This window comes from Camelus dromedarius, chromosome X, assembly GCF_036321535.1.
Source record: "Camelus dromedarius isolate mCamDro1 chromosome X, mCamDro1.pat, whole genome shotgun sequence".
Classification (NCBI taxonomy): Eukaryota; Metazoa; Chordata; class Mammalia; order Artiodactyla; family Camelidae; genus Camelus; species Camelus dromedarius.
Window position 1 is genome coordinate 98,522,634 of NC_087472.1, and position 14,034 is coordinate 98,536,667.

Consider the following 14,034-nt stretch of genomic DNA (forward strand, 5'->3'; position numbering starts at 1 on the left):
ATGATACCACTACAGGAACATCTGTTACTGAATTTTAATCCAGTACCTCATATTTATTACTTTTTAATACATCATTGAAATTTCATTTTACCAGAAGTCTAAGGAACAATGAGGTCTTTATGAGATGAATCAGGAAACTAAAAAGGGATTTCTCCATTTTTCAGTTCAACAACATATATTAAATGTCTGCTATATGCTGAACAATGAGCTATGTTTTGGGGGTCCAAAAATGAGTAAGACAGAATTCCTCCCTTCAGTGAGCTCCAGAATTCCTAAATTTCATAAGACAATTAAAAAGTTAAATTACTTTTAGGAGGAAAATTTCTGTTCACGGTACAAACTCTTCAGAAATTGTGTGCATAAACTTGGACCAGTGTGTACAGACACAAAAGGCTGAATACTATACAATAGTTGTTGCTGTCTTAGATAAATGTCCTTAGGCCTCAGCCAAAAGATGCTTATCTAAACACTTACTGCAGTTATGATTTGGTGTGTATATGCTATTATGAACAGCAAATAGATATGCATTTCTTGACATGAGTCAAGAAATACTTATTGAGAGCCTATGTGTGCCAGCTCATGTTCTAGGTATTGAGGATACACTGATAAATGAAAGAGTATCTGTCTTTGTGATGTTTATATCTTTGTGAGGCAGACAGACAACAAATAGGGATAATAGGATTGAGCTGACAGTGAACGTTCCAACGAAGTTGTCAATAACTGACACAGAATAATGCACTGAGAGGGAAAAAAGAGTAAGAACTATGGAAGAAATGCACAAATAACAATTACCAAATAAAAGTTGGTCAGTTCTCACAATTACAAGGACATATGTGCTGACAAGATAAGGAATATGTAGGCCAAGTGAATTCAGTAAATAAGTCTCAGAATACTTGAGAAACATGATATTTTGTTTTCTTCCCACAGATTTCACACAGACTGGTAAAAAAGTTTTTTTTTTTTTTTTACTGTTTCAATGCTCATTTCTGAGGAGGGAACAGATGGATTGGTGGTAGGGTGCTCAAAAGTGTTTTTGTAAATTACCTCACAATCGAACTTAAAGTTACTCAAAATATAGAAGGTGAGACTTTAATATTCCTTGTTATACATATTTAGGTATATGTATATGTACTTGTATTTGGGTGTATGTATGAGTGTGTGTATGTATGTGTATATACACACACGCAGATTTTTTAGAACAAAATTAAAGGATTACTTTTTCACTCCAAAAACTAGCACTACATTTAAAAAAATCTACGATAAAAATATATGATAATACTTTAGAAATTATGAAATAACCAGATAAGGCATTTATTTGTAATTATTATAATATAATTATAATTATTAGTAACGATATCATCTTTTGAAGACTTGGGTACAGGCCTTCAAAGGATTACATATAGAATGAACCAGAACCTAGATCATCTTGCTGTTAGGTAACAATCAGGTTATTTATAATAAAATTGTTGAAGTATGTCTCTCCCCATCACCAATCCTCTGTGAATATTGCCAGCACTGACTCTCCTTTCTATTAACAAGTACTTTAAAAAAAAAAAACTTGCCTACTGAAAGTAGACATTAGGAAGATGGTTATTAAAAACATAAAAAACAAAGCAAAATAGTAAAACCCATTATACTTAAATTTTAAAAAAGATACAGTATTTCAGAACACCTTAATTCAGAAGGCTATAGTACAGCATGGCAAGACTTACATAAAAAAGCACTCTTAAATGTACAATGTGGAGATGACATATTTGATCAGATTTATTTTTTCTTTGCCCCATTCCTTAGAAAAAGCAACAAAATGAAACATGGGTTTGGTTTAGCTTCTTTGATACCCTGAGTCAGATACATCCATCGGAATATCAGGGAAGAGTACTGACATCATACACTTGTGAAGTTATTGCTAACACAGGGTAGAAAATGGAGACCAAGAATGATTTTATAGTTCATAAAAATGCACTGCTGAACAGGCCATTTTCTAAACCTAAAAAGACCCTGATTAGCAAGTGTAAGGAATGATTAGATTATGTTAATTTAATTTTTTGAATGGAGGTAACTGTGTTCTAGAGGAACCAGCTTATTAGAGAGGATACGCTCATAAATACCACTTATTTCCTGTTTGGTCATGATGTAAATCTTTCCTATTTATCCCAAGGCATTGAGCTCAATATGTGGCAAAATGGATAGTGAGTAACCACAACAGTAGGATTATAAAATTATTAAAACAGAAAATAGAGTACCATCCCTCCCCCACGAGTACATAAACATTTTCATTCTGAGAACAAGCTCCCCAAATTCTGATTGCCTAGTGTGAAATTTCAAGAATGATAACATACAAATCAAGAGAAGATTATGGAAACTAAATGAAAGGCTCAGTTCCCTTACTAATAATAAAATATTTTATCAAGTGTTCTCAACACTTTTCTTTGCCCTTTCCTTGTATTCACATCCTTGCTTTGGAAAAACCATGCCTGTACTCCAAAGTGTCAAAGAACAAGATTATTTATAAAAGCATAGTAAGTGTCTATTTGTGTGTTCAAACAGCATTTATGAAGTGGCACAACTTTGCTTAAAGTATATGGATACTAATCCTTTACAGATACACAAAGAAAGTTATATGTGGTAAAAGCTCAAAGTATACAAAAGGAATATATATTGATGGCAAACATTTATTTACAGTTTAGCAGGCACTATTCTAAGCCCTTTGTATGTACTTATTTGCTCCTTATAAAAGTCCTATGGATGGAAATGGTTATTATCTCCATTTTTAAAAAAAGAGTCAATACCTGGCATAGAGACGTTAAGATCTATATCCAAGGCCACACAGCTGGTAAGTGGGAGAGCTGGGATTTGGACAGCCTGGTTTCAAAGTCCATGCTCTTAACCACTATGCTATGCTGCCTCTCCCTAACTGTTGGCACATTATATATGTAAGTAACATGCATTGTCTGCTGAAGACATGTAAAGGGGAAAATTTTAAATCTAATTTCTACAAATCTAGAAAAGGGAAAGGAGAAGAAGAAAAAAGAAGAAAGGATCAAACTCATAAGAACTAAAGTGGAAACATGAAGCATAATGTTGTAGATGATGAAAAAATATATAGAGATTTTCCCAGAGCTACCAAATAACCATGTACCATCTAGTCACTTGGCTGTACAATCCTGTCCAGGGACACAAGAAAGGTGACAGAAGGATACATTAACTTTGCTTACGCCAGAATTATTGAAATGGATATTCTGTCATAAATACTCAGTACTTGGAAAAGGCAGCATTTTTGGTGGGTATCTTTTTTTTCTCACCTGGGAATAAATTTGAAGACATATTTCCAATATGGACTTCTAAAAGATATATATTTTTTTTCTACAGTGGAGTTTTTGGGTTTTTTTTTTTTTGGCTTATATATGGATTCTGGCACATTTTTGGTAAACTTGACAAAAAGTCTATTTATTTTGACTTTTTAAATGCTATTTTTTAAAATTAGGTATATGGTTACATGGAGCTACGGCTGCGTTCATTTTATTTTAAACTGATTGGTCTAGAAACTTCAGTGACATTATTCTCTAAGCATTAATGTGGAAAACTTACAATTCTAAACGACTTTCTAAGTATTTTGCAATTTAAGTAACACTTTACCTGTTCATATCATCAAGATGCTCTGCAGCAAAATAAAAGCTTTTGATTTTAGGATGACAGGCTTTGAATGCACTGCAAAAGGAAACAGAGTACAGTTACTTTATTTCAAATTGGGAAGTAAGTTAAAACCAAATACTTTTTATGGATAAAATTACCTCAGCATCTAACCTGAGTTCACATATATAATACTTCTGCCATGATGACAGAAATCAGTAAAAAATTCAATTTTCTGCCCACAAAACTGCTTTCTTATTACCTCAATTTGAAAGCATTAGACAAGCAACCTATAATTTAAAAGCTAGAAATTAAAAAAAAAACCAAAACACCCTTCTCTTCTCTCCCCAAATAAAATCAACTTACTATTTCTTGCGGCATTCACTGGCTCTATCAATTTTAAATTCAGGCAGACTGATGAATCCTTCTGCTTTTTCATCCTAAAGAGGCAACACTCTTGTTTAGGGTATTATATACAAAGGTTTGATGCTGATGCTACTATACAACTATGCCTTAAATATCTATACTAATAAACCTGTTCATTTAATTCCCTAAATTTAACATTTCAGAGATAAGAATTTCACTCTTAACTGTTATAGTTACATTGAAGGTGTATTTTGAACACTTAGAATATTACAAACTAAAATATATATAGAAATTTAAAAAGCCTTTTTATATTAAAAGGAAAATAGAAAATATTTTAATTCTCAAAGTGAAACGTTTTGCAAGTAATTTCTCATTAGAATATATATACATTTTTTATAACATAAAAGAACTTTAGTCCACATTTGCAATTCACAATTTTCTATCATTTTAAATGATCAGATGTAAAATATAGGGATGTTTACTAATTCAATTCCTTTTCTGCCTCCAAAAATCTCTTATCAAGCCCAAACTAAATAATTATTTTGTGTATTCAAGATCTTAAAAATGAAATAGATTAATTTAATTTTCAAATAACTGACTTCGTTTTACAGGCTATATATATAAAAGTCATTTTTCACCTGGAAAATTGAACAAAATCCATAAAATCCCTCTCTCTAATGTGAGTTGGAAAACAAGATAGGAGAATTATCCAAAATCTTCCATTAGATACAAGTTATTCCAACTAGGATAAGACTATTTTTGGCTAAACCCTTTAATTGTTCTTGTCCCTTTGAAGTTCATGAGCCAACTCCTCGGACTTTTACTCTCCCAAACTTTGATCTATGCTGTACCAGTTCATGGTTCCTTATATATCAAGTTCAAGTGAGATTAAATACTCATCTGCTATCTCAAAGAAAACGAATAGAAACTCTCAGTTCTATTAGAGTATGTGTGTACGTATATATTGAAAACTTATTAAAAAATTTGACGCTAATGATAGTGACTGAAATGTGTGTTATATAAAAGAGCAATATTATAACTTTTAAAAATATTTATCAATATTTGAGTATTTTCGTCCAATCTTGGGATAAATACAATAGTATCAAATCTCTTTCTCAACTTTGATTTCTGTTATGTTACCCTTGATATCTTTAATGTTAAAATTTAAAATTCTGAACAATTTAAAATACTTTTGGGGTAGTTATGATCTCCCCATTAAACGTTCAAAGACAGAATACTGCACAGTAGACAAATCTACAAGTGATCTTAAAATAAAGAGAAACATACAGATGCTATGTTTTTTATACTACTTGATTGGCATGTAAAAAGTATCCAGCCAGCACACTGTATTAAACCATGTACATTTTTAGGAAAAAACAGGTTAACAGTAGAAATTGTTGTTTAAGAAAAACTTAAGGTGAACTGATAGATGGCTATAGCAAAGGAATCAAGGCAAATGTAGAGTCAAGGGAATATCAACAAATAAGGTATATTCTGTGTATCTTGTGATATGCGATAGGTTATATAATTACTCTGGTTATAAAATCTATATACTACAAATGAAATAGTAAATCATAAGAGCAATTTGCATGGATTACATATCTTTCCCCTGCTGCCCCTTATGGGCCAAATGAAATGAATACTTGCAGATTTTCAAAACTAGTCTGCTAGTTCATTTATTCTTTAAGAAAAACTGAACCAAATACAGGTGACATTAATTAACTTACTAAAAGACTTCCCAAGAAAAGCAAACAGAAACAAAATTAGAAACTTCGAACAAAAGCAAGACATTTAAAAATCGATACCAAATTTCCAGGTGCAATCCTTTCAGTTAAGCTATTGTTTGAATTAATTTGGTATTTTTGATTAGAGAATTTTATAATACAGAGAATTTAATTATACTTTATCTGTGTTTCAGATGTTTCTACATTAGAATAACTGAGACAACTATCTTCCCAGAACCGCACAATGCATTCATTCTAGGAAGGCAGACTGAAAAATACTAGAAGTCTCCTGAATTAGCCTTAAGGTGATTATTATGATTTTAAAATATAAGTATAAAAATGGTGGTTCTTTCGGTTAAAGATAGAAAATGGATGAGAAAACAAAATGTGCTTTGTCTTACCTCCTCATTAATATACCAATATAGGGATGCATCCTTTAGGACAAACCAGTATTTCTTCCATTTCTGTGAAAAATAACTCTTTGCATCTTTCTTTTTCCAAAGCCAGCCCTCACAGTCACCACGGCCAAGATCTTTGCAAGAAATTCGTCTTTTGCTCTTGCCAGCTATAGGACCTAAAGATAATAGTGGGTAGAAATGCTTTTTAAATTCTTTATAGGTGTGAGGGTAGACAAATAACCTAATAGATCATAAAAATAAGTCTAGGTACTAAACAACCTTTAACATTCTTATTTTCTTATTGTAACAGAATAGAAAAATATGGAAATCTTTAATACCTTTTTGCCCACATAAGTGACATATAATTTAATCACAAGTGTGCGATCCCAGTCTCAAAACCTGTTGAGACCATTTGCTGTAAAAGGTACCTTGTATTATAATCGACCTGAAGGAGAAGCTGGTCTTAGTAGCTCTTCTGCTAGGGGATTGTGCTCTTCCAAACCACACTGGGCTCAGGCAAGAGAGGCTGGGTAAAGTGTGCTGGTGATTATCCCAGTGCAAACTAAGCTGCTAAATGCTTCGTTTTCTTTTCTTACCTTTGTTTTTCTTCTTTGATTTGTGCTGCAGAGAAGACTGCTGAAATGTCTGAAATCAAAGATAGGGAAGAATGTTATCTGACATTCAAGGTGCTATCGGATATCCAGCGAGAGGCACAGAACTCTCAATAGCTGAACGATGACTCTGAACCCCTTTTCTAAAGACTCAAAACAAATTCTTATGTCTCATGCCACTAAACTTCCTAATCTCTCCTGAAGTAAGAGAGGATAATATTATCTTTGTCCTGATTTTGCAGGCAGAGAAACCAGGGCACAGAGTAGTGGTGAAAATCAAGGCTCTTATCTATGTATAGTATTACTGGGTACCTTTTTAAGGACTTTATTGTGCTTTCTCGGGCAATATCTCATTTGATTCTCCCCAAAATCTTATGAATTAATCAAGTAAACACGACTATCACTTGTTCCTTTGAAGTTCATTCTATTCCATAAACCACCATCACCTGCTGATCTCCTTAGGCTCTCCCCCTCAGTTGCTATCAATTTCAGCACTTGAATCAGTATTTTCTTCTCAAACCTATTCTGTCCCTACTACTGGTAACTAATCTTCATATATGTGATGTCAGTACCCTGGCTCCTCAGTCCCTCAGCTCTAATTCCTCAGCTACCCATCCCCATTACCCTATGTTTGTTATTCTTAAGCATACTCCAACAACTGCCTCCATTATCTCCATTTTACATAGTACAATACCCCCAAGCCAGCAACTTTTAGAAAATCTCCACTGAGACATCCAGTTCATTGACTTTACCACCCTTTTGTGCCGTTTTTTTTTCTTTTCTTCCACTTGGTTTCCATGGGACATCATTATTATCACTCCCTTGAGCTATGCTCCCTGCATCATACTTGCCTAGCTAAAAGACCATCCCAGTTAAACTCACCTATCAGTCTACTCCATGTTAAGGACCAGAAGAGTGTAATGTCTTAACAGAAAAATCCACAACTGTACTGACTGGTCGAGACTTTAATTTATGACTATAAATCACTGGTTCCAGTCAGACAGTCTACTAAACTAGATTATTCACTGTTCTAAATAAGGTTAATTATGTTCATATGATTAGCTAACTAACAGGGTACAGAGACAGCATGTGTAATTTTAATTCACAGATAATCCTTCAAAATGAATTTCTGGTAACAAATTCTTCTTTTTCTTTACAAAGGTATATCTGTAAGGGACAATTGGGTTTTGTCTACATAAAATTCGCTGGTCTTGGTTTTATACAATCAATTTGTATTCTGTGACATACTTTTAAATTGAGTATCTTTGCTTGTAAAATAACATTCTTATACAACAATTTTCACATTCTGTACATGGTTTACAAAATTCTCATGAATATAATATTATGGATGGATATTAGCCCTAAAGAAAAGGATTAGATAATTTGCTGACATTTAGTGTAACCCAGAACTAATCACTCAATTGTCAAAGCAATATAAATACATATATGTATGTGGGAATGTGTCTGTGTATAAAACTTTGCAGGATCCATGGCTACAGAAATTCACAATCAATTTTTGAGAAAGCATAAAAGATAAAACCCATTATGCTGTGTTGATTTTCTTGAGTGCACTTTGCTTCAAAATAATAACTCAAATAATAACTCAGGCTAGTGTGCTTAAGTATAGTTAATTTACATATAGTTATTTTCCCTAAATTGTTTGGCTGTAAAATTAGTGATTGGGTTTTTTTTTCCCCTTTTGTGTTTCCACAAGTAATCATTATAATTTTATAGCTCATTATTTTTAAAAATGACAAAGATGGGGGTGGTTTGTTTTTAGGAAGCTACATGGATAACAGACAGCTTGAAAGAACTGTTATATAATGTACCTCCTATGCTTTTTGCACATTGTTCCTTAGAACCAGAAGGTCTACTTGAAAATCTACACAAAAATATATCTTATGCTCTCCAGGTATTCTTTTTAACATGATTATCTTTTCTTTCCCTATAAATAGATATTCTCGTACCAACTGTGATTGCAGAATATAATCAGTATACATATTGTTGAAACCTAAGAACTCCTAGGCACAAAATACAGATGTATCCATCATTCAAAGAAGCAAAGCTTTAGATGTCTTTTGTATATATGTTAGTATTACAATGGAATTCTCTTAAGAGAGACTTTCTTATTTTTCCAATGAAAATAACATGACATTTTCTAAAATGAAAGTTAACTGAATTATATGCTTTTGAAAGTTAACAGGAAAAACAATGAAACCCACACTTAAGGAAACAGGTTGCTGTGCAGAAGAGTTAATACAGCAGGCCTGAGGCTATCTTAGAAGGGGTTGCTAGCAAGGCTGGCCCTTAGCTGACATCAGGGAGCTTGGCTGGTAAATAGTTCCCTATACTGACATGAAGGTTCTCTAAGCAGTAAGACTATTTTGCCCAGCTGGGGACTAAATGCCTGCCTTCTTTTTGGGAGTCTGGAATTTAGGTAGTTGCTAGGCAGAAGATACCTGTGTAAGCAATCCAATAAAATCCTTGAGTGATGAGTCTTTAATGGGCTCCCCTGAGCGGAGACATTATGCATATGTGACTGCATTTTTGCTGCTGGGGGAGAACAGTCTGTATGATCTGTCATGAGAAGGAGAGAGCACAGGAAGTCTGCATATGGATTTCTCCAGATTCCATGGGTATCGTTTTTCCTTACTGATCTGGCTGTATATGTATACGCTTGCTGTGTCACTGGAGCAAATCTTCCCTGTGGGTAGAACTATATGTTGAGTCTTCTGAGTCCTAGTGAATCAGTGAACATGTGGGTGATTTGGGGACCCCTGAAACAGCCTCATTCTCAAAAGATTCCTTACAAACTTATATAAGAAATTGTTCATTATTCATATACACAGATAAGCTCTTGATATTGAAGTTTTCCTCATGTCATCAAGCAAGTGTGATTAAATACCCCTGAGGTGCAAATTTATAATCCTACACAGTCTTTTCTAGTAGAACTTACGGAATTATTCATTCTGAGTGACAGGTATTTAATTGGTATCCTTTTTTCCAGTTTTTAATGGAAATATTTAATAAGAGCAAGACATTAAGAACAGACACGACTATAATGGATAACACAGCAGATCATAAAAGGTATTATGACCAACTTAAAAAAAAAAAGAGACCTGGAATCTTTGCTTTCATGATGATGAATGTTTTTCTCATGAGAGCAAAAATTTGTAATGTATTTTATTTTTGTATTTTTCTTATTAGCCTCAGATTATTCTTCTTCCAGGTTCATGCTTAAAGAAAGTATATCCTTTAGAAGTTCTTTCATAGCAGTCTATGCGTAGCAAACTCTTTTAGATTTTTATGTTTGAAAATATAAAAATCCTTCATTCTTAAATAATAGAATTTAAGAGCTGGGTATAGAATTCTGAGTTGAAAATAATTTTCCCTCCACAATTTGAATATATTACTTTATTTTCTTTTGACATCTATTGTTGCTCTTAAGACATCTATAGCTACTCTGTCATTTCTTATAATTTGTTTTAGTCACTCTGTAGCTTTTAAAATACTTTCCTCTTTATCCCTGAGATTCTGCAATTGTTCTATGATGTGTCTAGATTATAACTGATTTTAATTAATCCTATTTTGCATTCATTGTATTATACTTGAAGACATTATTTCTTTAATTCTGAATATTCTCAGATGTTATCTCTTCAAATGTGGTCTTCTTTACTAGTCCCTCTTTTTTTTCTCTAGACATATGTTGGCATCTCTCAATTTAGGATCCATGTATCTTTCATATTTCTGCAATGCGTTTTCAGTGAATTCATTCTGCTGTCTTCCAATTTCCTAATTCTTTCTCTGATTTTATCCAGTCTGAAGTTTATCCTATCTACAGAGTATTTATTTTACTGACTATACTTTACGTATCCAGGATATCTAGTTGTTATTAGTGCTTGTGAATACCCAGTGTTCTTAATCATCCTGTTATTTCAAAATCTACTTTAAAGGCTTTTGTGGATTTCCTGTAATTTCCTTTTAGTAAGGAAAGAATCCCCTTTACACAAGTCTCAGCTCTTGTCAATGGCTGTATCTTTATTTAACCTCTTTACTCATGGGTGAGAAAGCTCTTGCCTTCCCAGTTGGTTTCACCCAGTGAATCAATCTTCAGTTTCCCGACATAGCTGTGGTCCATTTGCTCTCTGATATATAGACTCCCACTCATCTCTAGCTCTTTCTCGACAATGTATACGGCTTTAGTTCCCATTTATTACTGCACAATTTTGTTCTTTTTTCTGGTCCTTTGAGACTAGATCTCATTTCGGACCATGACTGTTATTTTTTTGTATTTGGGGTAGGGTGTGTGTGTGAATTTAAAGTATAAGCCCATAATGTTTAGGGACCACCAAAAGTTGATTCCTTTGGCAAACATTTGTGGAGATCAATTCTCTTAAAAAACATATTTTTTACCTTAAATTCTGAATCATCATTCAATAAAATCTTTTGAATGCCCTCACTAGCACTTTCTGTTTATTCTAGTGAGCATATGCGTGAAAGTTCTAAGAATGTCTGAGAACTCTATCTAATCTCATGAATTCATATAATCAATCAGGACTTCTTGGCTGAGCTGCAGGATGTCTAACTCAACAGATTCAATGCGTACAAAACTGAGCTCATGATACCCACCACCTGTCAACCAAACCTGTGCCTCTCCTAGTCTTCTATACCTTAGTAAATGGCAATTCCATGTTCCCTCCACGGTGGCTCACATTCAGAATACTGTAGTCAACCTTAACTCTTTCTTTTCTCTTACATCCCATAGCCAAGCCGCCAGCAGCTGTATCAGCTCTGTCCTCAAAATACATTTACAATATGACTTTTTCTTACAATTCCTACTACTACCACCTTGACCTCAGCCACCAGCAGCCCTCACGTGGATTACTGAAATGTCTCCTCACTGTTCTCCCTGCCTCTGCTCTTCTATTTTTAACACAAGAGCCAGAGTGATCCTGTTAAAATATGATTTGAGTCATGTCATTCCTCCACACAAAAACTCTCCAATGGCTTCTCATCTCACTTGGAATAAATGTCCAAATCCTTCCACTGACCTTGAAGGCCCTGAATTTCAGACCTGGCCTTGTCACCTTCGCTTCTTGCCCTGATCCTTCTTAACTTTGCTCCAGGCACATTTGCTGTTCCTAGATTATGTCAAGTAGAGTCCCATTTTAGGACCTTTACCCTTGCTATTTCCTCTGTCTGAAATGTTTGCCCAGATACCCTTGTGGCTTGCTTCCTTATCTCCTTCAGATCATTACTCAAATGCTTTGTTTTTAGTAAATTCTTCCCAGGCTTCCCTATCTAAAATTGTTATCCTGATTGTCCTCAAAACTTCCTGTTTTCCTTCTCTGCTTGATTTCTCTCTCCTTAGAACTTAGCATTACCAAAAGTACTTATATTTCTTATTTCCCAGCCTTCTCTCCAAATATAAACTGCATAAAAGAAGAGGAATTCTATTTTATGCACTGTTTTATTCTTTGACTAGAACAGGGCCTACCACAGAGGAAATACTAAATAAATACTGGTTGAGTGCATGAAAGTTGAACAAACCACCAGCAAAGAGCACAGGATACTGACTGTTTTAACCTGAAGTCCTTCAGCAGGAAATAAACAAGCCAGGTGTCTTTTCTCCAGTAAGCCATGTCCAGCGTATTACTGAAAGTTCTGTTCTTTAATAGGCTATTCCTTTTGGCAGATAAGAAAAAAAATCCTTTTCATCCAACCTCCTTTAGCATTACTTGTACTGACATTGTCCTAGTGCACTTAACAGTTTAAATTTGAATTCAAGATGTGGCCAGCAAGAGTGCATTAAATCTGTGTCAAAAGATATTTATGCAAATAATTATATGATGAATTATGAATGGATGTGTTCAAATCACAATTCAATCCATAAAAATAGAATGTGCTAAAATAAAAGGCCATTATGAAAGCATTGTTGATCCTCTTAACCATGGCGATGCATGCAACAGTATTCTGTTTGGCTATAAAAGATCCCTTTTTCAGACATTTGCCTGAAAAGACCATTTGTCTTTCATTTTGTCCACAGATGTTCTGTTCAAACTCCATTCCCCCCTTTTTGGGATGAGGAAGTATGGGGGAGGGTAATTTGGGTCATTCTTATCCTGAAACTTTCAGAAGCACTTACTTTAATTGTGGAAGAAAATGACAGTTTCTGTGTTACATTTTGAAAGCTCAGCTACTATTAAATTCTTCTCAAGTTGCAAATTGCCACACTTATGGAAAAATTTGCAATCAAAATACTCTCTTGTTGCAATATAGCAACTTCCTCTTACTGTAATTTTCTGCAAAGTTCCAAGATTTCTTCAGTGACTAGTCAAACCAATAGCTTATTTCTTATACACGAGAAAAGGTGCTTGGCAATTTGAAACACTCAGGATAAAAGATAACTACTTCCACATATGTAATTTTTAAAATAAATAAACAAAAGCCTTTGAGATTTAAGTATTTCACAAAGAATTTTCCTTTACTTTCTCAATGTGTGTTGGCAGAAAAAAGTCTAAATATGAGCAGGTAGGGTAAGACAGTAATGGGAGTAAATATTAAATCAAGAAATCTTCCATTTATGTGAAGTAACAGCATAGAATTGAACAAGTCTGCTGTCGGTGGTGGTCTTGCCCATTCTGGTGCATGAGAGAAACTCTGTGCTGAATGGTGTCAAAATGAGGCACTGCACACATGCTGGGTCTTTGAGGACAGTGGGGTGAAGTTGCTCTGGATTCTGTCAATAGTTAATCTGATTTTAAAGTAACTGAAAATGGCTCTATATGCACTCAAAAATAAGCATGCTAATAAATTATCAGTCAAGTAAGAACAAAAAGGCAGTAATGGACAGAGGGATCTAGAAAAGGTCAAACTCATTTGGTTGGGCAGAGTCAATGTTTCCTTAAAAGAATATCATGCATATCCATTTCTGAAGGAAGGAGGTAAGTGAATCTTACACAAGACCCCATAACATGGTTCCTCTTTTCCTAATGGGGTGGTAAGTGGTAAGGTGGGAAGAAGAATGATAAGTGGTGAATAGTCAGGAAGGGTAAGAAGAGTCATCACCTTTGGGAAACAGGAACTGTCATTCTTGGCTCATCATAATTATCACTTACTGAGGGCTTAGGTGTCAGGCACAGTATGAGGCACTTTACATGTTATTAATCTTAATCCTTACAATAAATCTTTTAAGTGGCGATCATTAATGCTATTTTAAAGAGGAGAAAACAGAGTAAACAACTTGCTCAGAATCACATAGGTAGTGGCAGAGTCAAAATTCAAACCCAGGCCTATTAACTCCTA

General features: G+C 34.2%; 1 protein-coding gene across 5 annotated transcripts in view; it reads right to left on the reverse strand.

Moving 5' to 3' along the window:
* Positions 1-14,034, reverse strand: part of CNKSR2 (connector enhancer of kinase suppressor of Ras 2) — a 242,303-nt gene that overhangs the window by 51,345 nt on the left and 176,924 nt on the right. For all 5 annotated transcript variants that reach the window (XM_031445722.2, XM_031445723.2, XM_031445725.2 and 2 more), the window contains 4 exons: positions 6,715-6,763; positions 6,122-6,294; positions 3,997-4,070; positions 3,637-3,708 (listed from right to left, as the gene is read on the reverse strand). In XM_031445722.2, coding sequence (XP_031301582.1) covers positions 3,637-3,708; positions 3,997-4,070; positions 6,122-6,294; positions 6,715-6,763 — 368 coding nt within the window. The remainder of the gene's footprint in view (positions 1-3,636; positions 3,709-3,996; positions 4,071-6,121; positions 6,295-6,714; positions 6,764-14,034) is intronic.